General features: G+C 46.5%; 1 protein-coding gene and 1 non-coding gene across 3 annotated transcripts in view; one reads left to right on the plus strand and one right to left on the minus strand.

Annotated features, from left to right (window-relative positions):
* The window catches only part of LOC149345700 (uncharacterized), a 63,323-nt gene extending 49,622 nt beyond the window's left edge, over positions 1 to 13,701 (plus strand). For both annotated transcript variants that reach the window (XM_089586204.1, XM_089586205.1), the window contains exons 8-10: positions 5,941 to 6,034; positions 7,112 to 7,251; positions 12,344 to 13,701. In XM_089586204.1, coding sequence (XP_089442330.1) covers positions 5,941 to 6,034; positions 7,112 to 7,251; positions 12,344 to 12,548 — 439 coding nt within the window. In that variant the 3' untranslated portion in view covers positions 12,549 to 13,701. The remainder of the gene's footprint in view (positions 1 to 5,940; positions 6,035 to 7,111; positions 7,252 to 12,343) is intronic.
* Positions 8,001 to 8,074, minus strand: TRNAT-GGU (transfer RNA threonine (anticodon GGU)). The gene has a single exon. It is a non-coding gene; the product is annotated as a tRNA-Thr (tRNA).
* Positions 13,702 to 25,588: the final 11,887 nt, after the last annotated feature.

Raw genomic sequence — 25,588 nt, forward strand, 5'->3', positions numbered from 1 at the left:
AGTTTGAAAATTATAACTTGAATAGTTTTCGAGCTAGAATTTTTTTCTTCATGCCTCTTGAAAAGGCTCGTTTGAGAGTGCCCTTTATATGATTTTTACAGTCCAACAAAAAAAAATTGGAAGTGTAATGTTATGCGCCAAACGAAAGCTTGGTAAGCATGGTTTAAAAAATACAAATCAAAACTTATTTAATTTACGTCAAAAATTCAAAAAAAAAATATAAAACACAACAAGTATAGGCGTGATATTGCGATATATAGTATGCGATAAGTATAGCTGCGATGTAGCTGCAGAATCGAAATTCGACGTTACAACATCTTCGTCCGAGTCACTGCTGCTCGGAGGATCTTGAAAATCAGCTGCAGAGGCTGGAGAATCACGTGCAGCGGGACTCTTCCGAGCGCGCGAAGCGCCCGACCTCGACGCGACGCCATCCTCACCGCGTATAGGATCTTGAAAATCAGCTGCAGAGGCTGGAGAATCACGTGCAGCGGGACTCTTCCGAGCGCGCGAAGCGCCCGACCTCGACGCGACGCCATCCTCACCGCGTATAGGATCTTGAAAATCAGCTGCAGAGGCTGGAGAATCACGTGCAGCGGGACTCTTCCGAGCGCGCGAAGCGCCCGACCTCGACGCGACGCCATCCTCACCGCGTATAGGATCTTGAAAATCAGCTGCAGAGGCTGGAGAATCACGTGCAGCGGGACTCTTCCGAGCGCGCGAAGCGCCCGACCTCGACGCGACGCCATCCTCACCGCGTATAGGATCTTGAAAATCAGCTGCAGAGGCTGGAGAATCACGTGCAGCGGGACTCTTCCGAGCGCGCGAAGCGCCCGACCTCGACGCGACGCCATCCTCACCGCGTATTATGTCGCAATAAGCCTATGCTCCAAGGGCACTTCAAAAATTCACGACTGGCGGGGAAATTACGAACTAGGCCGAAAATGGAACTAACCGTCTGAACAACAAACCAGATGCGCCCGCACAAGCGGACAGGAAAAAGAAAGCGAAACTATCAGGCCAACGTTCCGGGATCGGTTTGCCCAGTTACAGCGTCTGAACCAAAATCCGACAATGCAACATCATCACCAGAGACTCTACTACTCGTAGCATAGATAATAATTGCAGTCAACGCAGTAGAATTGCGCGCAGCAAGGTTTTTCCAAGTGCGCCGTCTGCGCGCCCGACGCCATGCACGGAGCGTCCGCGCCGTACCCTCCGCTTCAAGGGCGTTTCAAAAATTTGCGCATCGTGGGAAAATTGCTCTCTACGCAGAAACCGAAACTGTAGTCTCTGGAGAACAACTTAGATGGCGCCACATCACAGTAACGGCTACAATGAGGAGCTTCGGTTCGCACAAACAGACCGGAACGAGGAATCTGAACGCACAGGCGAGCGTTCTGGGCTCTCGTTGCCCAGTTTGGGCTTCGAAACAATACCTGACGATACAGCATCGTCGTCAGGGTCCGTGCTAATCGATACATCAAAAATATGTGGTGCAAATGCAGCGGAATTGAGTGGAACGGGGTTTTTTCGAGCGAGCGCCATTCCCGATGATGACGGCATGTTCGGAGCGCCCGACGCCGCACACCCAACTTCAAGCGCGTCTCAAAAATTGCCGCTTTTTGGCAAAAATATAAACTAAACAGGAAGTTGAAGTTTAATGTGTGAACAACAAACCGAATGACTCAGCAAGTCCGTAGCAGCCGCGGTCGCGCTGCCGTAGCGCTTCGAATTTTTCGATCACCGGTGATCGAAGCACAGTGGCGTGGTAACGAAAGAGTGAGTTAATAATGAAGTTCACCTAAAAAAGTTACTCACGGCGGTCCCCGTACTGAAGTATTAACCGTGTTACAACCGCGTCATTGGTATTGATATTTTTTCAGTGAAAAAACACTTGAACATCAACCTAAGTTCTGAACTCGCAAAAAAAAAAAAAGAAACAGAAAAAGTCGCATATAAGACGCACCCTTGTTTAGGACGCACTGCAAAATTTTTGAAAAAAAGCCGTGTCTTATTAATAATAGAGCTCTCCCTTTAAGACCTGACAGAGGCTCCTGCCCCAGGTAGCAAATTCAGCATACAGGGCACAAAGTACACGACACAAGTCGTGTACAGCAGATCACTGGCATCACAGTGTATTCAATACACTCTCATTCTGCGGCAACGAAGAACTCCCTGGAAAGATTTGAACGCCGGGATTCCTTCATTCCCACGATGTTCTGGGCAGCAGGCTAAAGAAAAAACAAAAAAACAGTACTGTTTGTAATTTTCTCACCTGAGAAAAATGAGGTATAGAATACCGTATTTACCCGCATAATTTGCACACCCTAAACTGTTTATGCGGATATAAAAAAAAAGTTTTACTTGCATTTTTGCGCTCTCTCCTGCGCCAGACCACCTGCATGTATGTGGATGTGCGCAAGACAGGCTAGGGCAGATCGGCACGGCCGCGTTGCTGTGTATCGTTGCCCAAGTTGCGAGTGGCAAGGGCAGGAACTGTGCACTGCTTGCACTGGCGTTCGTTTTTCTGGACAAACAGTTGCATAGTCATCATCATCATCAGCTTGACTACGCCACTGCAGGGCAAAGGCCTGTCCCATGCCTCTCCAACTAACCCTGTCCTTCGCCAGTTGTGGCCACTGTGTGCCCGCAAACTTCTTAATCTCATCCGCCCACCTATCTTTCTGCCGCCCCCTGCTACGCTTGCCTTCTCGTGGAATCCACTCCGTTACCCTTGAGGACCAGCGGTTGTCTTGCCTGCGCATTACATGCCCTGCCCAGGCCCATTTCTTCCTCTTGATTTCAACTAAGATGTCATTAACCCGCGTCTGTTCCCTCACCCACTCCGCCCTCTTCCAATCTCCTAACGTTACACCCATCATTTTCCTTTCCATCGCTCGCTGCGCTGTTCTTAACTTAAGCTGAACCCTCTTTGTTAGCCTCCACGTTTCTGCCCCATAGGTGAGTTGCACGCAGGCCCAAGTACACAGCTGCCAAACCATTTGCTGTTCGGTGTGTTGTTAGTCAGCCGGGCTGCACACGAGGGCACCATTTTGTTGGCCATCATCTTCTTTGCCTCCCACTGCTGGCTTTGCGATTGTATCATTGTGTGTTTATTGCATTAAGCTGTGCAAAGCACCTCCAAGCCATCCCATGGAGAACTACATAGCGTGCGCCAGGGCAGTAAGGGGCATTCGTCTTATATATTCGGAGTCAACCGTTCTGTTGGCCAGTGAGGGATGCGAGATGGCAGGAGGGGGGTTTATGCATAGGCGGAAATATACCGTATATTTGCACATTATGATCTTTGTAGAGTTCTTTTGGACGTGTTCAGAAAATTTTTGTGCACTTTGCGCCCCCCCTTTTTAAAGTCCTAATTTAAAGAGAAAAAAATAGTGTCAGTTGATTCGGGTAATTAGGCCAAATGCAGATATGTGCACTAGCACGATGTGTTTTGGCACTGTGCTTTTCTGCCAGGTTGAGGTGGCTGTCGGTGTGTTGGGACATAATCTTCCAAATGACTAAATCGTGTCTATTGTAGGTTGGACCTATGACCTACCAGGTGGTACCAGGCTACCAGCCCAGTTACTTCTTCTTTTTTAGCCACTGTGCGAGCATCATTCGAATCACGTTCTCCTCCTAACCGATGCTGCTCAATCCGCTTAGCTCAGTGCCTTTAGGGGCAGTGACAAACATACAGACAGACAGAGATATAACACCCACATGTGGGGAATAGCCACTATAAGTGTGTAAATTATGCGAGTGAATATGGTAATTTTTTCTTCAGCATACAACGTGGCCCTGTTTCACCGACCAGGCCTAAACCCGGCCCAGAAGTGGACGGAATGCAAAATGAACGATGAGTGAAAGACAAGTTCTGTTTTAGAGATGTTGACTATTTTTGTTTTGTTTATTTATTTTAGAGTTTTATTTTCTTTTAGAAATGTCTAGAGGAGTGAAGAGAACAGCCAGAGATTACAAATAACTTCTTTTGACTTTGAAAACTTCATTATTTAAGAATTAGTGGCAGGCTTCCCCGAAACACCTAGTATATAGGTGGCTATGTGTAATTTGCATCTGGGTGCGCCCAAGAACATGGTTAGTGCGCAGTGGAAAAGTTCCATAGGTCCAGTGTTCCACACAGAATCTGTGATGTCCAGTGTGTCATGCTTTACTGATCACAAGACAGTCTTTGTAACCTTCTAGTGTTGCTGTGACTGATATGCATGCATAGAACAATTGTCGTGTATCTGCTGTGCTTTATCCATGCCATGTTGATACACAGAATTCACGTGATGTACCACTCATGGGAATGTTATGCATAACAAAGCATAACTGTGAGAAACAGTGCAAAAACCAAGTCAAACAGCACAAAACAATGGCCACACAGTGCTAGTACACCTAATTCTTGCCTAATTGCACAAATCAACTGTCAGTTACTACCAGAAAATCAATTACTACCACCTGAGTATGGTCAGTAAAGTTCTGATCCTGTGAGGGTGCAACAGGAACACAGCTACAGTGTAGGTAGTAGTGGTAATAATTAAGTTTACTTCGAGGTTCATAAGGGGAGTAAGATCTTGCATCACTCAAGCACCGGAGGTGTGTGTGTGTGGCACAACAGACAGCCAGAGGCTGACATGGCATTGTGACACAACACTTGAGCTCCAAGATGAGCAGTAAATAATGAGTAATAGTGTAGTAATTAGTAATGGATGATTAAAGGGGCACTTTGGCCCTCCAAAGTGCTGCAAGGCGAAAGCCTTTCCTGGTGCACTGTACGGCATTGATTTCTTCATGTTTATTTTTTTGTTTTAAATTTGTTTATTCATTTTCTAACTTTTTTCTTTTTTTGGTTGGTTGGTAACAACTTTATTCATAGTCCTGCAGAGCTTTCGCCGACGGGGCCTTAGGTCTCCCACGTGGGGACGTCGAGGCGCTGCCTCGCCGTCGCCTCGCGGGCCTGCTGGACGGCCCAGAGTTTTTTTTTTTTTTCATAATTTTTTTATTCCTTTATTTTTTCTTTGTATTTAAAAAAAAAAACTTAAAAATTTTCCCGTCATGGAAGGGAGGAAGATGGGAGTGAGCGAAGACACCGTATTCACAGACGCGCCTTTGTTCATTCCAAACCATCGAGCTGGCATGGCGGAGTGGATAGCGTGCTCGTCTCGCACGCCGGGGGCCCTGGTTCGAGCCCCCAACTTGAGACCTATTTCCTACTCGGTTTCATTTATTTATCTGGTCCGACTAGGAAGGTTAGTTAGGTTAATTGGTTAATTGACTAATGAACTAAACTCAGTCCAACTTACTTGGAGCATCAGTATACCATCCGTTTAATTGGTTGCACTGTGACGTCACGACCATTTCGACCAATGGAAAAGCGTGACATTTCTGTCGACAACTCCTTCTTACAACGATGGGGCGTCAAAGGCTTCTGCTTTAAAATTGAAACAGTCAGCACCAAACAGTTTTCATTCATTTCATTTCATTTATTTATACTGTCAGCCCAGATCACGGGCTATCACAGGAGTGGATATTGAGGTATAAAAAATAGCAATGACACAAACATTGAAACGGGGACCAAATTCGGTACATAAAGCGTTCACCACTTATACAAAAAATAAAACACTGGCACATATTTCATGTAGAGGATAAAACATCGTGCAGCTTATCTAAGAATTCCCTAAGTGATTGTGAGGTGACGACAGAGTTTGGTAGCATATTCCATTCCTTAATGGTTCTTGGGAAAAAACTAAATTTAAAGCAATCATTTCGGAGTGTGCATTTCAGACTGTGGTTTTATCAAGTGCAGTGTCAAAGACATGGTGTCCCAGCAGTTGAAATGTGCCCTTTCTGGTGGTGAAAAAGAGTGGCACACCCCGTTCTTTCACTTGGGTGCAGTCGGTTGCTCATGACTTCCCCCACACCGTTGTGCAGGGACTGCCAGAGCCGGCTGCTGGTGAAGAAGATGATCCACGAGCCGGATGTGTTCGCAGACCTGCACCACATCTCCTGGTGCACTTCCGACAGGGTGAGGACTCAGCTTCCTCTCTGCCTCTGCTGTTCCACAGGTTTATGCTCCATTTCGTGCATAACAGCCAACACTGCCAGCGCTAGCGCACCTGTCCGTGCAGGCTGTGTGCACGCCTAAAGAGTCATTCACCATACAACCAGAGTGAACACAGGCCTGTTCTGTTGTGACAGATCGCAAGTACCATTAGCTCCATTAACCCATTAATGGGGTAACCTATTAACACTGTCGCATCACACCCTTAAAGGCAGAGCTTCAGTGTCCCCCAGATGATGTAATATGATGAAATGATGTAATATGATGTAATATGCTTTGCACATCTTATACATCATTTGGTCGTGGTGCTTAACCTGTGGGTGCTTTATGGAATTCAGAACACACCTGCACAAGACGGAGCATGCAGCAGGATAGGAGGCAGGGGCATGTTTGATGGACAACTCATGACCCCATCACTTTCAAGTTCACTCACTTGCATCCACATAGCTGTATCCTCAAAGCTGCATCCTCAAAGCAACAGAAGGGTGTGCACTAGATTGGCGACACACATGATGTAATGAGCAGCACATTTTCTGCTCATTCCATCATATGAGCCGGGAAAGCCGTCTACTCCCTGTGTGGCACCCACATTTTTTTACCTATTTATGCCACATTTACCTATTTACGAGGTAAATTGCCAGTTTTTATGCTGTTCGTTAATCCGACCCACCAGTCAGTTTGATGTAGTGTTGCTGTTGTCCCTTTGCAGCCATGTGAATGGAAGTTGAAATTGTGCTCCTGCTTGTCACACTTATGTAAATTTTGTGTATTCAAGTTATCTGGCCATTTATTTTGCCACAGTAGTTCTCTGCAGTGCGTAGCATGGGTTGCTTCATTGATACGTGGCACATAGTCCCTTTTGAGAGCACTTGGCCTTGCACCTCAGTTGAGCTTGTTTCTGAGGAACCAGGGATGGTATAGCGTAACGGTTTCATTCCATTTTTGAGCTATTCCCTGCCCTTCATCCTGCCCTTCACTGTACGCTGGCCTAGAGTCGGCAGCAGGGAGCGAACCCCCTTTCTCCTTGTGCCACCCTTACAGGGCCTGCTGTTTGTGCTGATGCGGTCGTCGGACGATGTGACCTCCACGCTGATGGCCATGAACCCCTTCAGCTGCAAGGCCGAGGTGGTGAGCAGCTCCTCCTGGAAGCTGGCAGCCCAGGCACGGGCCAACGACCCGAGGTAAAGCAGCCTCTGCAGGCGCTGTTTAAAGGGGCTTGGGCAGGGCATGTAATGCGAAGGCAGGGTAACCACTGGCCCTTCTAAGGGTAATGGAGTGGATATCTCAAGAGAAGGCAAGCATAGCAGGGGGCGGCAGAAAGTGAGGTGGGCGGAGGAGATTAAGAAGCTTGCGGAACTGGTGAAGGACAGGGTTGATGGGAGAGGCCTTTGCCCTGCAGTGGGCGTAGTCAGGCTGATGATGATGATGAAAGGGGCCCTGCAACGCAGATAAAGCATGATTAGCATGTTGTTAATTTCACAGCAAAATTTTCGGCTAGCATGCAGAGGCCTATAACACACGCCGATTAGCACTGAATGTGGTGAAGTTTGGCACAGAAGCCACAGTATCTCTAAATTGGAAGTGAGGCACTGGGTGAGCATGATAATTCCGATCCCGCAGCAATCAATACGCCACCTCATCAAGAACTTGTGCAATCATTTCGATAAACGAAAAAATTTCACATATCAGCATCAACTTCCGCATCAGTGACATCATTGGCAAGCCAGGTTTCAGTTAGTATCAGCATGCTGCTGTTGGATGATGCGACTATGGTAGGCACATGTTCTTGTTTCGGCATAAAACTGCCAATATTAGTGAAGGTTGGCAATAGGGGAGTAATTACTCATTGACATCCACCCGAGCGCAGCCATACGGCTACAAAGGAAAGCTATACAGCTTTCTCAGAAACTTCGCAGTTAAATAAAAATTCGTCCTGGTCCGGGGTTCGAACCCGGGACCACCGCTTCACCGGAGCAGTCGCTCTACCAATTGAGCTAACCAGGACGGCAAGCTTACGGTTGGGCGAGAGCGAATTGATCAATAACTCGAAGTGGGAACATGGTTGGTCAAATGTTTTAGGGGGATCCCCCAAGGTGGAGTAGATTTGTAATAAGGGAGTAATTACTCATTGGCATCCACCCGAGCGCAGCCATACGGCTACAAAGGAAGGTTACAGAGAACGAAAGATGATTTATTTATTTATTTATTTATTTAACAAATACAGCAGGCCCTAAGTGGGCCCTTGCAGGAGGGGCGAAAAGAATACATCATTGTGAATATGAATTCATCGCGCGAAACATACTTTAGCAAAGCACAATGAGACATGTTCAACTCTTTCAAGAAAACATACATAAATGCAAAACACGACTATGAGGTAGACGCCAACAGTTTGTCAATGGACATGATGACATTAGAGTGCAGCTTGTTCCATTCCTCAATTGTACGTGGGTAAAATTGCTTGGTAAGGTACCAAAACGGGTATTGACCACTTTTGGGAGAGGCAACCATCATCATCATCATTTATTAACCCTTAAGGGTCCCGTTAGGGACATTACGTAAGGGGGGGGGGGGGGGTGGTACAGGGGTGTTCAACAGTCATACATGAATATATAAATATAGAAGGAATATGGAAATACAGAAAAATATAGAAAATATAAAAAATAGAATAGAAAAAAAATGTAGAACAAGACGAAAAAAAGACAGAAGTAAATTCAAATAATCACGTCATGACAGAGTGTAGCAGAAATATAAACAGAAACAAATTACAACTTTGGAAGTAGAACAGGCTGGTCAGTTTGCAGGGCTTGAAAGCTGGCATAGGGTGCAGGCAAAAATTATTTGTCGTTGAGATGGTCGAGCTGTCTGAATCTGGAAGGGTTAGTCTCAATGACAATGTGTTCGGGGAGGTTATTCCAGCTTTCTATCGCACTGGGAAGGAAAGATTTATTGAAATACAGTCGAACCCGGATATATCGAACCCGCATATTTCGAATTATTGGCTATATCGAACACACAGATTACCCCCTTGAAAATACTATGTAAAAGTATAGGACAGTTGCGTTGTATATCGAATTCCATTTTCGCCGGACATTGGATATATCGAACGCCGCGCCGCGCCGCGCCCCTGGAAGGTGCGCTTTCCCCAAAGACATTCCTGTCCGGTCCTCAGCCGCCTCAGCGGAGAACATTTCCGCAGTCAGCAGGCGCAGGGCCCTTTTTTTTTTTTTTTTGTTCCCCGTTTTTGCGCCCCACCGGCGCGAGCTTTCCCGCTCCTCCTCTCCTCCTGTACCGCCGGCGTGTGCTCCGTCAAGGTCATTGGAGATCAGCGAAGAGAGAGCGCCGCATGGAGACGCGCGGCGACCACGCTTCTTGGGGAAAGAGAGAGAGAGGAAACGGTCGCTCGTGGGCACATCGTGGGTCTGGGGAAAAGAGAGAGCTCAGAAAAAAAAACGAAGCCCAGAGCGCCGATCTTTCTCCCTGCTCTTTCTTTTCCCTCTGTCGTTCCTTCGCAGCCGCGTTGACTGCCGCTCGCATAGGCTTCGCTCTTATCGCTCCATCTGCGCCTCGCGTGTTTTTTTTTTTGTGTGTGTGCCTGTGTTTCAACGCGCGACGTGAAGCAGGCCCCATTAGCCAACTGTTTTGGCAAGGCAGGCCCTGAAGTGGCCGGAGATTAACGTCCGGAAGATTTAGATGACGATGAGTGCTTGGACGACGCGTTTCGCGACTTGTCCAATTTTCTCGGCGCCGTTCCGTCCGAAGTGACTGTTGAGGACTTTAACGCTGACAGCGAAGTTCAAGCGGTAGCTGGCGTTCAAGACGCCGACTCCAGCGACGACGAGGGCAACTGTGTTGTCGAAGAAACGCGTCCGTGCGCAGCCACTGAACTGGCGTCAGCGTTAGCCTGATTCGGCGCTGTTGCGGCGAAATGGAAGGCACTGTGCTCTCGCACCTGGACAGTCTCGAGAAGATCGAGGCCAGTGTTTTGAACTTCGTTTCCCAGGGGAAAAAGCAGCCCAAAATTAGTGATCTTTTTTTCCGCGAAATAAAGCGCTTTCACATTGCGCGCCCATACTATGTGATTCGCGGCTGTTCCAAACGGTAAGCCACAATTTGTTATGATCGGGAGTGCAGTTTTAGCCTATATCTGTATATCGAATTTTCGCTATATCGAACTATTTTCCGATCCCCTTCGAATTCGATATATCCGGGTTCGACTGTAATTGGTGGAGCCGTGCAAACGCTGTATGCTTAAGGAGCTAAATAAACGACGAGATGATCGTAGCGGAGCTCGTAGAAGGTTTTCTCGAAGTGCTGGAAAGTTAAAGTACAGTTTGTGAAAAAGACAAATAATTGAAGTTTTCCTGCGAAAGGCTAATGACTTGATGCCGAGATATGATTTCAACGCCGTGATGCTGAGCTGAGATTTATACTGTGAGGTGATGAAGCGTGCTGCCCGATTCTGGATGGCTTCGAGTAAATCTATTAAGTAGGCTTGGTGAGGATTCCATATTGTTGAGGCGTATTCTAGTTTAGTTCGGATGTACGTTTCATATGCTAGTTGTCTGGTGGCTGCGGTGGACATGGAAAGTGATCGCTATGGTATATCCTTAACCATCTGCAATGGGATATTGTACGTGTAATGTTTAGCACCAATGTGTAATGTCTTATAGCGCAATGAAAATTTTACTTTTCCTAATGTGGCGAATGCTACGGTTTGGACAGAACAAGAGAAATCTTCACTGATACTATAGGATGTGTTCTTTAGTTCCCGGACATATGAGAGAATACTGTGTTTAGTTTTGTGGGACATGAATTTAGCTATTATTGAGCGGTGACGGTCATCAGAATGGCATCCAAGACAATGTGTGCGTTCTATTTCTTTAGGGTTGATTAAATATGTTAAGGCAATCCTGGCAGTGACGAATGATTACTATATCTTCAGTCCGGCATATGTTTCAGTAGCATTTGTGTCTTCAAGGCCATAAATTATTAGATTATTCTGTCGCAATCGGTTTTCAGCATCATCTAAACGTGCTTCTAGTACAGGGGCTAAGCAGGCTCTCTGGGTGGCATTAGTTCGGGCACAGAATTAAGGTCTGTTTGGAGGGTTGTCAGAGTTTGCTAGTGATTCTCAAGGTCGGTCATTCTTTTGTTCAGATCGAAGATGGTTTTGTCTGTCGTTAGCAGCTGGTTTTTTACTTCACCAACCTTTGTGATGAGCTGAACTTCTCCAACAGAAAGTGTTCATGGTGCGTACTGCACAACTGGCAGTCACAGTGCCAGCAGTGTGAAAGCTGTATGCGCTCAACCACTCTACTCTTGCAGTGCGTTCTATGTTGCTAGCATTTGTGGTGGCAGCTATATTGGGGCAGTGTTTGGTGCTCACAGGTGGGGTTGCAGCACCTGCATTTGTAGTGGCGTTGGAAGGTGTTCGGAACACCCGAAATTGTGCACGTTGCACATAGTGCAGTTAGATTAGGGGATCTTATGAATTTATAGTACACTGAAATTTATTTAAGGGGGGACACTGGTCTTAGACCTATTTTTGTTATTTTTAGCCCAATCCTAATGAAACTGCACCACCTTACTCAGTTTTTTATACTCATTTCAAAAATTAAATTACCTTTCTCATAAATTTTGTCAGTTTCCAAGATAATTAATTTTAATTAGTCATTCATTAGTACCTCGGTGCAAAAAAAACTGCTCAATAGAAAAATCATTTTTAACCCATGGCTACATAGTATGGTGAGTAAAGAGTGCAATAGTCAAAACCATTTTTCCCATTTTACCCTCATTAGTAATGTTACAGCGCCTGGAATATCAGTGTTCAAGGTGTGAATGCATTGCATCGATAAACTTTGCGAAATTGTAAATTTTTAAAGTGCGATTGAAAAATCTGCTTCGATTATTGCGCACACTCTGCCTTCAGCTTCCCTTAGCAAACAATATGACTATCTGTCCTAGATGTTGAGATATCGACATACTGAGACAGTCAGATGTCCAAAATTTTCATGTCATTAATGAATTGTCTACTCCTGCATAAATCAGCTCACACGATGATCTGAATTTAATATTATGGCCAAAATGTTGATTTCTTGAAGGAAAAAATTGGTACAGTTGGAAAATAATAGCTGTAGATTCCACAAATGTCATTTTTTGAGAATTGATTTTTTGGTCTCAAAGACCAGTGTCCCCCCTTAAGCCGTGGTTGTTTTATTAAGGTTCTGCTGTTGCAAGGATGAGGTGAGAATGTGAATGCTCTCTCTTCCGCAGGCCTTGCGATGTGCACGTTGAAGGTCGTTACGCAGCTTGCGTTGGCCCTGGCTATGGCGTGCGGATCTGGAACCTCTTCACTGGTAACCCCGTGGCAGACATGTGGTACCACAGTTCGACAAGCGTCACCATGGCGGACGTCTCAGGCACAACCTTCGTTGCCATTGGGATGGCAGAGGGCCGTGTGCTTGTGTTCACCTCTTAACGCCTTAGCGCCTGTGCCTGCACTCCTTGCTCGACCAGCGACTGTGTGCGTGTGCACAAATATGCATGCGCACACCGGCGAGCATCCGCACACTGGTGAGCATCCACACACTGGTGAGCATCCACACACTGGTGAGCATCCTCACACCGGCGAGCATCCACGAGGAGCATCGTCTGCGCGGATTTCCTACCAAAAGGGGCATCGTGCATCTTTCTCCTGAGAGAACGGGAACCTGCAAAGTACACTGCAGCATGGGAAATCACATCTGCCTTTAGGGTAACAGTGACTGCAAACTGCGCTAAAACCATGTGTCGTGGCATCTACAGAGTGCACATGCATATGTACAGGGTGTCCCACGCAATACGAGCACGGGTTTAATATTGGTGCAGTCCGAATCTGTCACTGTTCAGCAGTAGGAGAGCTGCTCTCAGGGTCCAAAATAAGTCCAGTTCTCATCAACAGTTCTCTTTTGGACAGAGTGAATTTAGATGTGTGAAGTGCAGTGACCTTCATCTCTGCATACCTCCTCAGAGTCGTCCTCAGGCCACCCGTGGCTGTCATTATTGCTTGTACAAGGGCAGCTTGTGATATAACTGAATGAGATTCCCCTGTGTCTTCAGTGCACGGTGTTCTCTAATGGGCGCTCTTTTATTCTGTTCTGATGTGACCGCTCAGTTGACTTCTACTCACAGCAAGTGTGATTGCGTTGTGCAGTCAGCACATGGACAGACTGCACAAGCTGGCAGAGTTGCATTTGGACTGACTGACTGACTTCTCTTTACTCCGTTAGTATGCTTGCGAGTGCAAGTGAATGATCTGTGATGTTTCACTGTTGTGAACTGCTGTTATGTGTGTTTAGAGTTTTTCTCTGTATATCTAGTGCGCATCATCTGTTTTGTACATAGGAATTGCATTTTAGTGGTTGTTTTTCTGGGCTTGGCAGGCACAAGCCTACGGCAAGTCTTCATGTGAACCAGTGTTCCAAGAGTTGTTGTTACAGCATATATAACCGTAATTTTCAGAGGTTCACATGGAACCTGCCAAACTGTAGTCTTAGGAATAAATGGCGGAATTCACTTGCCATTACCACAGACTGCTCTTTTCTCACAAAGCTCTGGGACAAGCAAAACGCACAGGCTCTTTTGGAGTGTAATTTAAAGGTGCCAAAAAACACACACACACTAGACAAGAGAACAGGACAGAGCGTCGCTCACAACTGGAGTGGCACTCTGTCCTGTTCTCTTGTCTTGTGTGTGTGTGTGTGTTTTGGCGCCTTTAAATTACTATGAATTACCAACAAGCCCAACAAGAAGTTCTCCTTTGGAGTGCTTTTCGGGTTCCCTGAGCACCCAAATCCATGCATGCCTCAACCCCCTATCCTTCCTTTTGTCCACTTTAGCACTAGTTGTAATGTGACTGCTCATAGCGAACTGTTCCACTGACTGTATAGCAGCCAGTTATTATTTACTGAATCTGGGCATTTTTTGAGGAGTCATGCATCTGCATGATCTTCTTTGTTCTTTGGTGATGTGTTGGGCAGTAAGAGATGGAAGCCAGGACACACACAATTGCTCGGAACCTTTTAATGCGATAGCATCTAGGCGGTTCCGGTTTCTCCATGATGAACCTCTTTCTCTCTGTCTTCTTTCACTCCCACCTTCCTCCCTTCCCTTAAGGGCGCTTCAGGTGTCCACCGAGATATGTGAGACAGATACTGCAGCACAGCATGGTTCAGGTGTCCAAGGAGATACTGCGCCATTTCCTTTCCTCAAAAACCAATTTACCATAATGACTGACCATGGTCAGTTGGAGTCAACCAATCGGAGAGTACCGCAAAATTTAAAAGACCGCATGACCCTGTGACATTACAACCTGCCCACTGGATTGTGAGCCAACTGCCCACAGTTGCCAAACTCAATTGCAGTCACCAACTGCCCACCATGGTGCTGCACATGAGCCTTACAGGAGCTTGGGAAGAGCAACCTTGGTCTTGCAAGCCCCACCAGTGGCTATGAGAGAGTTGTGATGTCATCATCAGTGGACCAATCATAGGGCACCGGCAAATTTGAAAATGTGAGGTCCCCCGAAATTTTTAAAGTAGGCTTACCCCAGAAAATGGATTATGGTGTACTAATTAGTGGGTGGATTAGAAGGTGATAACACAAATACCTTTATTGCAACATCAGGGATGTAGTAAGGGAGTAATTACTCATTGATGTCTACCTGAGCACAGCCATACGGCTACAAAGCCATATGGCTTTCTTACTCCCTTATTACAAATCTACTCCACCTTGCAGGAGTCCCCTAAACATTTTTCCAACATCAGGGATGTTAGGGACTCATGATGACTCATGCATACCTTACAAGGGCAATGGAACCAGTTCCAACCGGAGTTTTGGCGGGAAAATCGCTAGAGCATCAGACACAATTGTAGACACCACAGCAAGCAACCTGTATGCAATAGACGATATGCGAAATGCGCAGCGCCATCTCTCGGCGCTCCGAGAACTAAGTCCTCCATGTTGGCACGGTACAGAAAACAAAACCGCCGCCCAGCGTTGGGTTAAAACGGCTGCGCTTCGTTTGAAAAGTAAAATGCCAATGCAGTGTTGCGCTACCCTCTCCACTGTGAAAAGACACTACGATGCGTGCCAGAACTAGGCGAGTTCAAGCTTTTCACTTTTCTATTTTTTTACTCCGTCCCAACGTTTTAGTAACACAAAACGCCATGCGAGGTATCATGTGTCAGCACGCGAATCAGTGCGCAGCTTTCGCTTTCTGCGCTGATTTTTGACAAATCTCTCGAGGTGATTTGCGTTTAAATTAAGATAATGACCACAGCCTTTGTTGTCTCTGATCAAAATTAGAAGCCGATTTCGTGCATTTATCAACTCTCCGGTCGGGCGTGAATATATATAGACGCATACTTGAACAACGTAATGGAGGAGGTAATTTTTTTGAGCGGGCCAATCGCTTGTGCCGTGGCGAAATAAGTTCACTCGAAGAACCATATGTCGATTACTGCTTAGTTTGCTACGTGTTCAGTTAAGTTTTTCCCGTGTTCAATTAGTTTTAGAAGGGCGAGCAAACTCTCTGGACCATATACGCATATGTTATGTGCGTTAAGGAGTCTTTGTGAAGCAATACACCCTACGTATAAAAACTGAGGTGCGAATGGTTTATTTCTTGAGGATTCCTATATCTTCGATATCTGCGGCGACGAAAATCTAAAAAAAAGAATGAAGCGAATAATATAGCTACTTTATTATGAAGGAGGGACGCATGTCTAAGCTAGAAAGTACGTGGAACAGTGTTCTGAAAACGCTTCAGGCCATCAGATTTTATTATCGTTGTGGCAAGCTCCAACAGCTTGCTTCGCAACAAAGCCATTTGTCCAAGTTTGGGAGTAAGATAATTAAGTTTCGGAAGCAACCGAAAATGCTAATTTTGCCCCTGCACACACAGCTTGACCAGCGTATCGAGTCCGTGCATGCACCTACAGCTGTAACATATTTCTCTAATCAAGCCACCGCGATGGCTCAGTGCTTATCTGAAAAAAAAAAAAAAAGCTGCGTCTTTGCTTACAATATTTTGAATTATATGTGCATGCCTACTTTCCTCTTGTTGATGTCGACTGACTGCGTCTTAAGCAGGACGCGGTTTCAACAAATTGTGGCGAAAATCAACCGACGCCGGGCTCTGAAACGGTGACGTTGAAAACTGCGGATGCGCATTGCACATTACAGTAAAGGAATCGAATTACGTAGCTGGTCGAGGGTCTTGTGTGATTATACTGCAATGCACGAAGCTCCTGGCGTCGGCGCGAACGAAAGTTCGCACTGTCACAGAAGTTTGTCAACACACGTGCGCACTCACCGCAAAATAACCGCTTGCTACCCTACCAGATGAATTCGCGTACACCTGGGAATAAAATAGCCATGATAATGCGTGATGCTTGAACTGGTGCTTTAATGCGAGCATTAAAACGACAACAGCACACGGTCACGGTTCGACTTTCCAACCCACTTTCGAGTGCGGATTATTGAGATCATCAGCGCCAGACTTCAAGAGAAGCTGAGGATGCGGTAGGAGTAAGCTGGCGCTTATTGAAAGCACCTACATTTGGTCGAAGATCAGCTGTGAAAACAACGCAGCAGCTGAAGCTTGCCTGTTGAAATTCCACTCGCAAAAAGAAAGTACGCATAGCAAACGATGCACCAGCTCGACGAGCTCGACCGCGCCAAGATGGAAACCGGAAGTTATGGGCGCGGTGTTGCCAGACCGCCAAGCAATTTCGCATATCGTCTATTACATTTTCTTTAAGAATGTGGTTAAAAAGCCCCAGAGTTTTTTTGAAAGTCACTGGGGCCAAAAAATTGTGTGTGCATGATGTCAGAGCAGCTTTGCTGGTTCACGGCTTGTTTTTGTGCCAAGTTGTGCCACAACAGTGAATGGAAAGGTGAGGTGAGCTGGACAGTGACCTGTGTCTCTGAGGCCTGCAGTGGGTGCATGCCTTTGGAAGAGTTTTGCTGAGTGTTCTGGGCAGCCTCTTCACAGAGGAAGAAGCATCAGTTGTGTACGTTCTGGCATTCGGTGCAAATGGTAGAAATGTTCCAAGTGGCGCTTGCCCCCTACTAAAACCAGGGAAATCTCCACTCGAGCTGTCATCGTATAGGCCAATAGCTTTGGCCAGTTGCGTAGGGAAGGTCATAGAGAAAATGATTTTGTCGCGCCTTGACACTGACACTGTGCATGCTCCACTTCGAATAATGGGACCGTACTCTCGTCTATACGGATGGATCAGTAACCTCTACTAGTTCTGCTTGCGCTGTGGTCGTTCCTGCTCGACAGACTCAATTTCACCAACAAATTTCGCATCGGACTACCTCTACTGGAGCAGAATTGGCCGCACTTCTTGCGGCGGTACAGTATATCTCACAACAATCACCTCAAAAATGGGCGGTTTTCTGTGGAGGTTGGACACCCCGCTCGCATCACTTCAACCTCTTGCTTCAACATCATATAACATTCGGCCTCCCCCGTGGTGATGCTACGCTGTTGTGCCGCCTGTGGCTGGGAGTGGCGTTCACAAACGTCTATTCCCATCTCATCGCAATGGCAGACTCTCCAGCGTGTGACCAGTGCGGTTGTAATGAAACGATCGGACACCTCCTCTGTGACTGCCCTCCTTTTGAGAGAGAGCGCAGTTTCCTAATTGCTACTCTGCACCGCTTGGACTCGCGTCCTTTAACAGAGTCCAACGTTCTGGGGCCTTGGACACAACCTTTCTCACAAAGGAAAGCGGTGAAAGCGCTCCTGAGATTTTTAAGGGACTCGGGGTTGTATTCCCGTCTACAATCTTTAAGTTCAGTGCGCTCCCTCTGTCCCCGTGACATAGTGGTCGCTGGACACTTAGAAAACTGATTTCATTGCTGCTCTTTTTCTTTTTTTCCCCTTTTTCCCCTCCCCAAGTGTAGGGTAGCCAACTAAGCATCGCCTGGTTAACCTCCCTGCCTTTCCGTCCTTTTTCGCTCTCTCTCTCTCTCTCAGATTTCTTGAACAGCTGTTCGAATGTCACGGCATTCTTAATCATGGACAAAAAAATTGGCTGAAGGCTTAGCTTGGTTAAGCCTGGAAGACTGCGAAAGAAATACCCTTGGCTGCGCCTTGGTTCGGCTGGTGGTGTCTTCATGGTTGCCCTTGGTTAAACTTACAGCTATACATTGTTTTGCTTGGTTTCTGCTATGGTTTAGCCAAACGTTTTTCCCGCTCTTCATCTGTTTCTTCAGCGCGCTGGCGTTTCCTGGCTGCTGCATTTCGTTGGAGCTTTGCCTTATACACATCATCCGACATACCGAGGTAGCTCCACCACTGCAACTGGGAGCAACCGAGCTGCTTCCCCACCTTTATCCCCCTGGTGTGACGTCATAGCAACGCGCGCCCTCTCGCGGCAGCATGTAGTGCGCCGCGCGCATGCAAACCGCACGAGCTGGGGCCCTGTCTCTCTCGGTCTGGCGTGACGTCACCACAGGGGTCAGCTAAAGGTCAATGGTGGAAACGCCACGACCACGCTAATGGCTCTTTAGTGAGAGCAGTATTGCTTTCGCAATAACAAGAGTAGAATATCACAGGCGCACACAATCCAGTGACACCCTCCACCTCCTTTTTATTGCGAAAGCAATACTGCTAGCACTTTCCTGCCGTCGGTGGAGGTCGTTCCTTCGCTCCGGCGCAGCTGCGGCGCACGACCACGTGACGTCACGACCAGAGGAGAGCAGGGGCCCCAACTCGTCTCTTCGGCCGTAGTCGTTCCTTCGCTCGGCGCGGCGGCTACCACGTGACGACCTCCTCGGCCCGCCGCGTGAGATGTGACGACATCGGGCGCATTAACTCAATTTATTAATTAATTGATTAATTTAATTACTTCGATTAAATAATTCAACCACTTAATTGAAGTTATTCAATTGCTTAATTTATTGATTCAATTCATTCAATTAAATTAATTTCATTGATTTTACTTTATTCCGAAGAAGAATCTGAGTAGTGTGGAGCGATATAATCACAAGAGAAGAAAACGCCGTGCGGAAGAAACGCCGGAACAGAAAGAAGAGCGGCTTGCTAAAAGAAGATAGCAGTATACAGCCAAGAAGAAAGAGCAGAGCATTGTGGTGATTCGAGACGGTGACATCGTGGCTCAGCGACGTGAAGAACAAGAGATAAGAGTTGGCGAGTTCGAGTCTGCTACGCGTGAATTCGAGAAACGAAACTACCAGCAGAACCAAGCGCAGCCAGGTGTTCTTGCTTTCGCAATCAGCCAGGCTTAACCAAGCTAAGCCTTCAGCCAATTTTAATGGTTACTGTTCAAGCAAATAACGCCACGTTGCACACAACAACTGCATCGCCAAACCTTAACACGCAAACAGACTGCGCTATCTCCAGCTCTAGCAAGGGTCCATATGTTATGGCGCGCAAGGCAAACCGCTAGCGACATCGCTGATACAAAATGACCTACTCAGCGCGAAAGGGCCAACGGGGTGCGCTTGGATTCCGTTATGTGTTTTTAGGAAAGCATTACTTGATAAAAACGAGCTACCGTATACATAAGTTTTTATGGGAGTTTTTAAAGAGCATCGTCATTCCTTTGTTATGACCATTACTTTGTTATAGTCCCGCTGACATCATGACCGCCTGTTGAAAGATTTCAAAATCCCCCTCCTACCCTTCTCTCTAGTTTCTTTGTCCTTCCCTTGTTACATTTTCTGTGGTTCGCTCCTTCTGAACACCTGCTGATGGCCTTTTCAACTTGTCGTCGATTCTCCTCCCGCTCCACTGATGCTTTACTCTATTCCTCTATACCTCGCGCGCGCTTTACAAGCTGCGCGTTTCGAATGCTGTAGTACACTCGAAAAAGGGTATGAGAGAAGCCAACAGCCACAGAAACCAAGGAGCACAGGGGATTTTTAATTAATTAATTTTTTTGTGGTGTTGATCAAGTAAGAATATTACTGTCGCTTAAAGATAATTGATTAGAAAAGCAGAAGAAAAAACAACCACATGCCGCCGGTGGGATCCGAACCCACGACCTCCGAATTACGCGTCCGGTGCTCAACCTCTGAGCTACGGCGACGGCTGTCAAACCTTCTGCTTTCGGGGGTATTTATGTTTTACGTTCTCACGCGGCTTCCACCCTCTCCTTTCGATGACGTTCTACGTCACACCTGCGGTAACTCAGGACGTTCTACGTCCGCCGCTTATGAACGTGGGTGGCGCTGAAGAACACTCTCAAGGTTAGGGTAGAGAGAGGGTGAGGTAGATGGTCCTTGGCGATCACAAAATGAACAAGGGAGGGGAAACCCTCAGGTTGCTGGAGCCAACGTTTCGACAAGGGGACTTGTCTTCGTCTGGGCAAAGCGTTCATCATCGGCAGGGATTAAATAGGGCCTTCGCTCCGAGGAGGAAGGCCCCGGGGGTGGGGAAGGAAAGTGGTGTGGGAGGGGATGCGTGTCAGGAAGGGGAGGGAGGTGAATCATCATTCGCTAAGCTGCAATAGTGGAACAACCTATATCCGGGGGGTGTGCAATGAACAAAAGGCTTTGAAGGGGCTGCGACGGGGGGGGGGGGGGGGGGGGAGGCGCTGGGTGAACCTGCAAAACTCAGATAAAAGGATTAGTCAGCGTGGTACAGGGAAATGAGAACAAGGGGAAAAAAAGGGGGGGGGGGGGGGGGGCTGGCACTGGAAGGAGAAAGGAAGGGGGGCATTTCCAAGGAAGGACAAGGCAGGGGGGGGGGGGGGAATGGCTCGTGTTCAGAGAAAGCCAAAAAGTGGGGGCGGAGGGGGTAACAGGAGTGTCATGGTTTCCGAGAACTGGTAGCAGGGGATTAGGAGAAAAAAAAAAGGTGAACAAAGGGAGAGGGTGACAAGGCCGGAAATGGGGTGGAAGATATGACGTGGGAAGGGTGCAAGGAGCGACAATATACTTATGTGAGGTTCTAGGAAATAGTCTGACCACATGCAAGACATTTGTTAATTTAAAATTATGCTGACCCTGGAATGTACCTGAGAGATTCCAGGTTTCCTCTGGACATGTTGATCCCTGTTGGTTGCAGTGTTTTAAATTTGTGGATTAGGAATGCTTCTCTGTATTTTCTGTCCCTAGTCGATTTGAAGCCTGACTGAAGAATGAACAATTTGAGTTCGTCGAATTTGTGATGGCGTTGATTAAAATGGGTCGACACTGCCTTCTGTTCATTCCGTGTTGTGTCAGCCCGGTGCCCGTTTAATCTGGCACTCATTGTTTGTCCGGTTTCTCCGATATATTGTTTCTGGCAGTAGGAGCACTGGAGCATGTAGATAATATTGGACGATGTGCAGTCAAAACTGGTCTTTATATCGAAACTGAAATCGCTTGCCGTACTTTTAACCGTAGTGTCCCTTTGTAAATGTTTGCATGTCTTGCATCTGGGTCGAGAGCATGAAGTTACTGTCGGTGGTGGTTTCTTACCGAGCCTAGCATGCACCAGGATGTCCCTCAGGTTTGTGTTGCGTCTGTATGTTACCCTTGGTGCGTCGGGAAATATTTTCTTGAGACGGTCGTTACCAGTTAAAATGGGGTGGTATTTCCGCAGGATATTGTTTATGTTTGGAAGCGCGTTTGAGTTAAGTGCAGGAGGTCGTTGACTGTTAGCTTTTGTTCGTTTTTTAAGAACTACATCTCGTTTCAAAGTGGTTGCTCGTTGGAACGCATTATTAAGGGTTGTCTGTGGATGGTTTCTGGTGATTAGTGTGTTTTTTAGCGAGTGGAGGTGTTTCAGGTAGTCATCGTCGTCGCTACATATTCTTCTTAGTCTCGTTGCCTGTCCTACGAATATACCTTGTTTGCAGTGTCTTGGATGATGGCTAGTGAAATCTAAGTATTGTTGTCGGTCAGTAGGCTTCCTGTAAAGTGTGGTTTTGAGCTTGCTATTTTCTAAATGGACAGTGGTGTCAAGGAAATTGACTTGCGTTTTCGAGGAGTTGAAGGTGAATTTAATGCTGGAGTGGAATGAATTGAAATGTGTGACGAATGTCTTCAGGGTCTCAGCCCCATGCTCCCATATCATGAAAATGCCCTCTATGTAACGCAGGTATATAAGTGGTTTTTTTAGAAATGAATTTAGAAGTTTAGATTCTAGTAGCCCCATAAAAATGTTCGCGTAGGTGGGTGCGAAGGGAGTGCCCATGCTTGTTCCAAATACTTGAAGGTAGTAAGAAGAATTGAATTCAAAGTAGTTGAGTGTTAGTACCAATTCAAGTAGCGTGAGGTACACTTCAGTTTCGTGGGCGTGAGGACTTTGAGTTAGAATTTTTAAGAGTGCGTCGATACCTTCATTAATGGGAATATTTGTGTACAAAGCGGCGACGTCAAGTGTGACAAGTATGCTATCTGCTGGGATAATGGAAGCGTCATTCAGAGACTCTATTATGCGGAGAAAGTGCGGTGTATCCTCGACAAAGGAAGGGAGGTGGGTGGGAATATCTGCAAGATAGTTGTTCAGGAAAATTGATAAGTTCTCTGTGGGCGTGTTATTGTTTGAAACGATAGGTCTGCCGGGGATATCTGCGGTAAAGAAGTCTTCTGCGGAAACCTTATGGATTTTGGGAAGTAGGTAAAAGCGTCCTGCCTGTTTGTTTAGCGGATTTAAGAAGTGGTAGTCGGACTGCGTGATTAGTTCCCTTGATAATAAGTTTGGTCAGAATCAATTTGCAGAACTCTGAAGTGGGATCTGAATCTAATTTCCTATAATGACAAGGGTTGTTGAGTTGCCTAAAAGCTTCTTTTTTGTATTTTTCGGCTGGCAGGATAACTATGCTACCTCCTTTGTCTGCAGGTTTAATGACTATATCGGTTCTAGAAGCTAAGTGGTTCAGAGTAGCCTGTTCCGTTGGGGTAACGTTTCTGCGTTTTCGAGCTTGCTTTGTTTGGTCTATAATTTCTTTCGAGACAGATTTAATGTACAAGTCTAATTCGGGACTCTGCTGCGCTTCCGGCGTCCACGTGCTTTCGGCTTTGAGAGGGATGGGATTAAGGCTGGTTACTGCAGTAGGGTGAGCACGTGTTGACCACGTGTTACAGGAAAGAGCTAGGTTAGTAATTGGGGTGTTTGCTTTTTCGGCAAAGAATTCCTTAATTCGCAATCTTCGCGCAAATTCTGTGAGGTCTCTGGGAAGTTCATACTCGCTTTGCCCAGACGAAGACAAGTCCCCTTGTCGAAACGTTGGCTCCAGCAACCTGAGGGTTTCCCCTCTCAAGGTTAGGTTACTTGTAAAACATATATACCCCGGAAAGCAGAAGAATTGACAGCCGTCGCCGTAGCTCAGAGGTAGAGCACCGGACGCGTAATTCGGAGGTCGTGGGCTCGGATCCCACCGGCGGCATGTGGTTGTTTTTTCTTCTGCTTTTCTAATCAATTAGCTTTAAGCGATAACATGTTCAGTAATATTCTAAATTCATCAACACCACAAAATAAATAAATAGATTAAAAATCCCCTGTGCCCCTTGGTTTCTGTGGCTGTTGGCTTCTTTCATATTTATAACGAGCCCCTCACACCCCTTCCCTTGTTTGCTTAATTGCTTTGCGAGGGCCTCGGTTCTGGCAGCCTTGACGCTATAGGAAGCATAAGAGGGTTCTCACGCAGCTTCCACCCTCTCCGTTCGATGACGTTCTACGTCACACCTGCGGTAACACAGGACGTTCTACGTCCGCCGCTTATGAACGTGGGTGGCGCTGATGAACACTCTCAAGGTTAGGTTACTTGTAAACATAAATACCCCCGAAAGCAGAAGAATTGACAGCCGTCGCCGTAGCTCAGAGGTAGAGCACCGGACGCGTAATTCGGAGGTCGTGGGTTCGGATCCCACCGGCGGCATGTGGTTGTTTTTTCTTCTGCTTTTCTAATAAATTATCTTTAAGCGATAACATATTCAGTAATATTCTAAATTGATCAACACCACAAAATAAATAAATTAATTAAAAAAAATCCCCTGTGCCCCTTGGTTTCTGTGGCTGATCAACACCACAAAATAAATAAATTAATTTAAAAAAAAATCACCTGTGCCCCTTGGTTTCTGTGGCTGTTGGCTTCTGTCAACCTTGAGAGTGTTCATCAGCGCCACCCACGTTCGTAAGCGGCGGACGTGGAACGTCCTGAGTTACCGCCGGTGTGACGTGGAACGCCATCGAACGGCGAGGGTGGAAGCTGTGTGAGAACCCTCTTATGCTTCCTATGGCATCAAGGCTGCCAGAACCGAGGCACTCGCTAAGCAATTAAGCAAACAAGGGAAGGGGATTGAGGGGCTCGTTATAAATATGAGAGAAGCCAACAGCCACAGAAACCAAGGAGCACAGGGGATTTTTAATTAATTTTTTTGTGGTGTTGATCAAGTAAGAATATTACTGTCGCTTAAAGATAATTGATTAGAAAAGCAGAAGAAAAAACAACCACATGCCGCCGGTGGGATCCGAACCCACAACCTCCGAATTACGCGTCCGGTGCTCTAAAAAGGGTAGTCTTCCAGCCGAAACGTCGTGAATTAAATCCTGTCATTTTTTTCAATTTCTGATGGTAGGACTTTCTTTGGGGGGGTATCAGCTGGTGCATTGTCAACCATGGCAGGTAGCAGGTAGCAAGTAGTAGCAGGCGACAAATGCACGTGCGCAGCACTGCGCCGGACACTGCCTTTTCTTCACGCTGGAGCTTCTAATGCTAATACGTTAAAACAAAAATCTGCTATTCGAGTGGTTGTTTTGTTTTCCTGGGGCTGTTTCTGCCTACGGGAATCCGGGTACGATACGCAGATTTCGAGTATCTCGTGCAGGCGACCTTATTAACAACAAGCTGGTAGGGCTTACTTCGATGTTGGCCTATGCTTGTAAACTCCACCGGCTTTTTGTCAAGTGGTAGCCTGTGCCAGACGCTCGAAAGGGCTTAAACCCCGTTTTACCTATGTTTAGTTCAGAACGTTAAGGTTAGGTGTGACGAGCACCAGGGCAGAAAAAAAGTTTGAAGCCTGCCAAAGATGCGTTCAAATTAGGCACTGTGGTCAAGTGCCATAAGTTAATTGAATCTCGAAGAAAAGAGCAAATTTAGCTTCTGAAGGAACCAGCGCACAAAACACAACGGACAAGAAAAAGGCGGAACATGACGGACAGGAGCGCTGTACTTACAACTTTATTTCGGAAGTACAGATGCAACGTATATATATATAGCCATGTCAGGGGGGCGTGCCACACAAGGAAAGAAAGAACAAGTGGAATCTACAAGGTCATGAAGAGACAAGCGACACAAGCAAACCAAAGATCTTAACTAATATAACAAGTGAAGGTGAGAAGTTTCAATGGAGGCAAGAAAAAAAACAGGGAAAAAAACAAGGAAAAACGCCAGACCTCGTGAAGATGAAAATTGATACTGATAATAAAAACAGATAAAAACAAAAAGGTAAAAACCAATAAAAGCGATAAAAGCAATAAAGTTAACAGGGCAATGGAAATGAAAAAGATAA

Source organism: Amblyomma mixtum, chromosome 4 (genome assembly GCF_055824585.1).
Source record: "Amblyomma mixtum isolate Tamu chromosome 4, ASM5582458v1, whole genome shotgun sequence".
Classification (NCBI taxonomy): Eukaryota; Metazoa; Arthropoda; class Arachnida; order Ixodida; family Ixodidae; genus Amblyomma; species Amblyomma mixtum.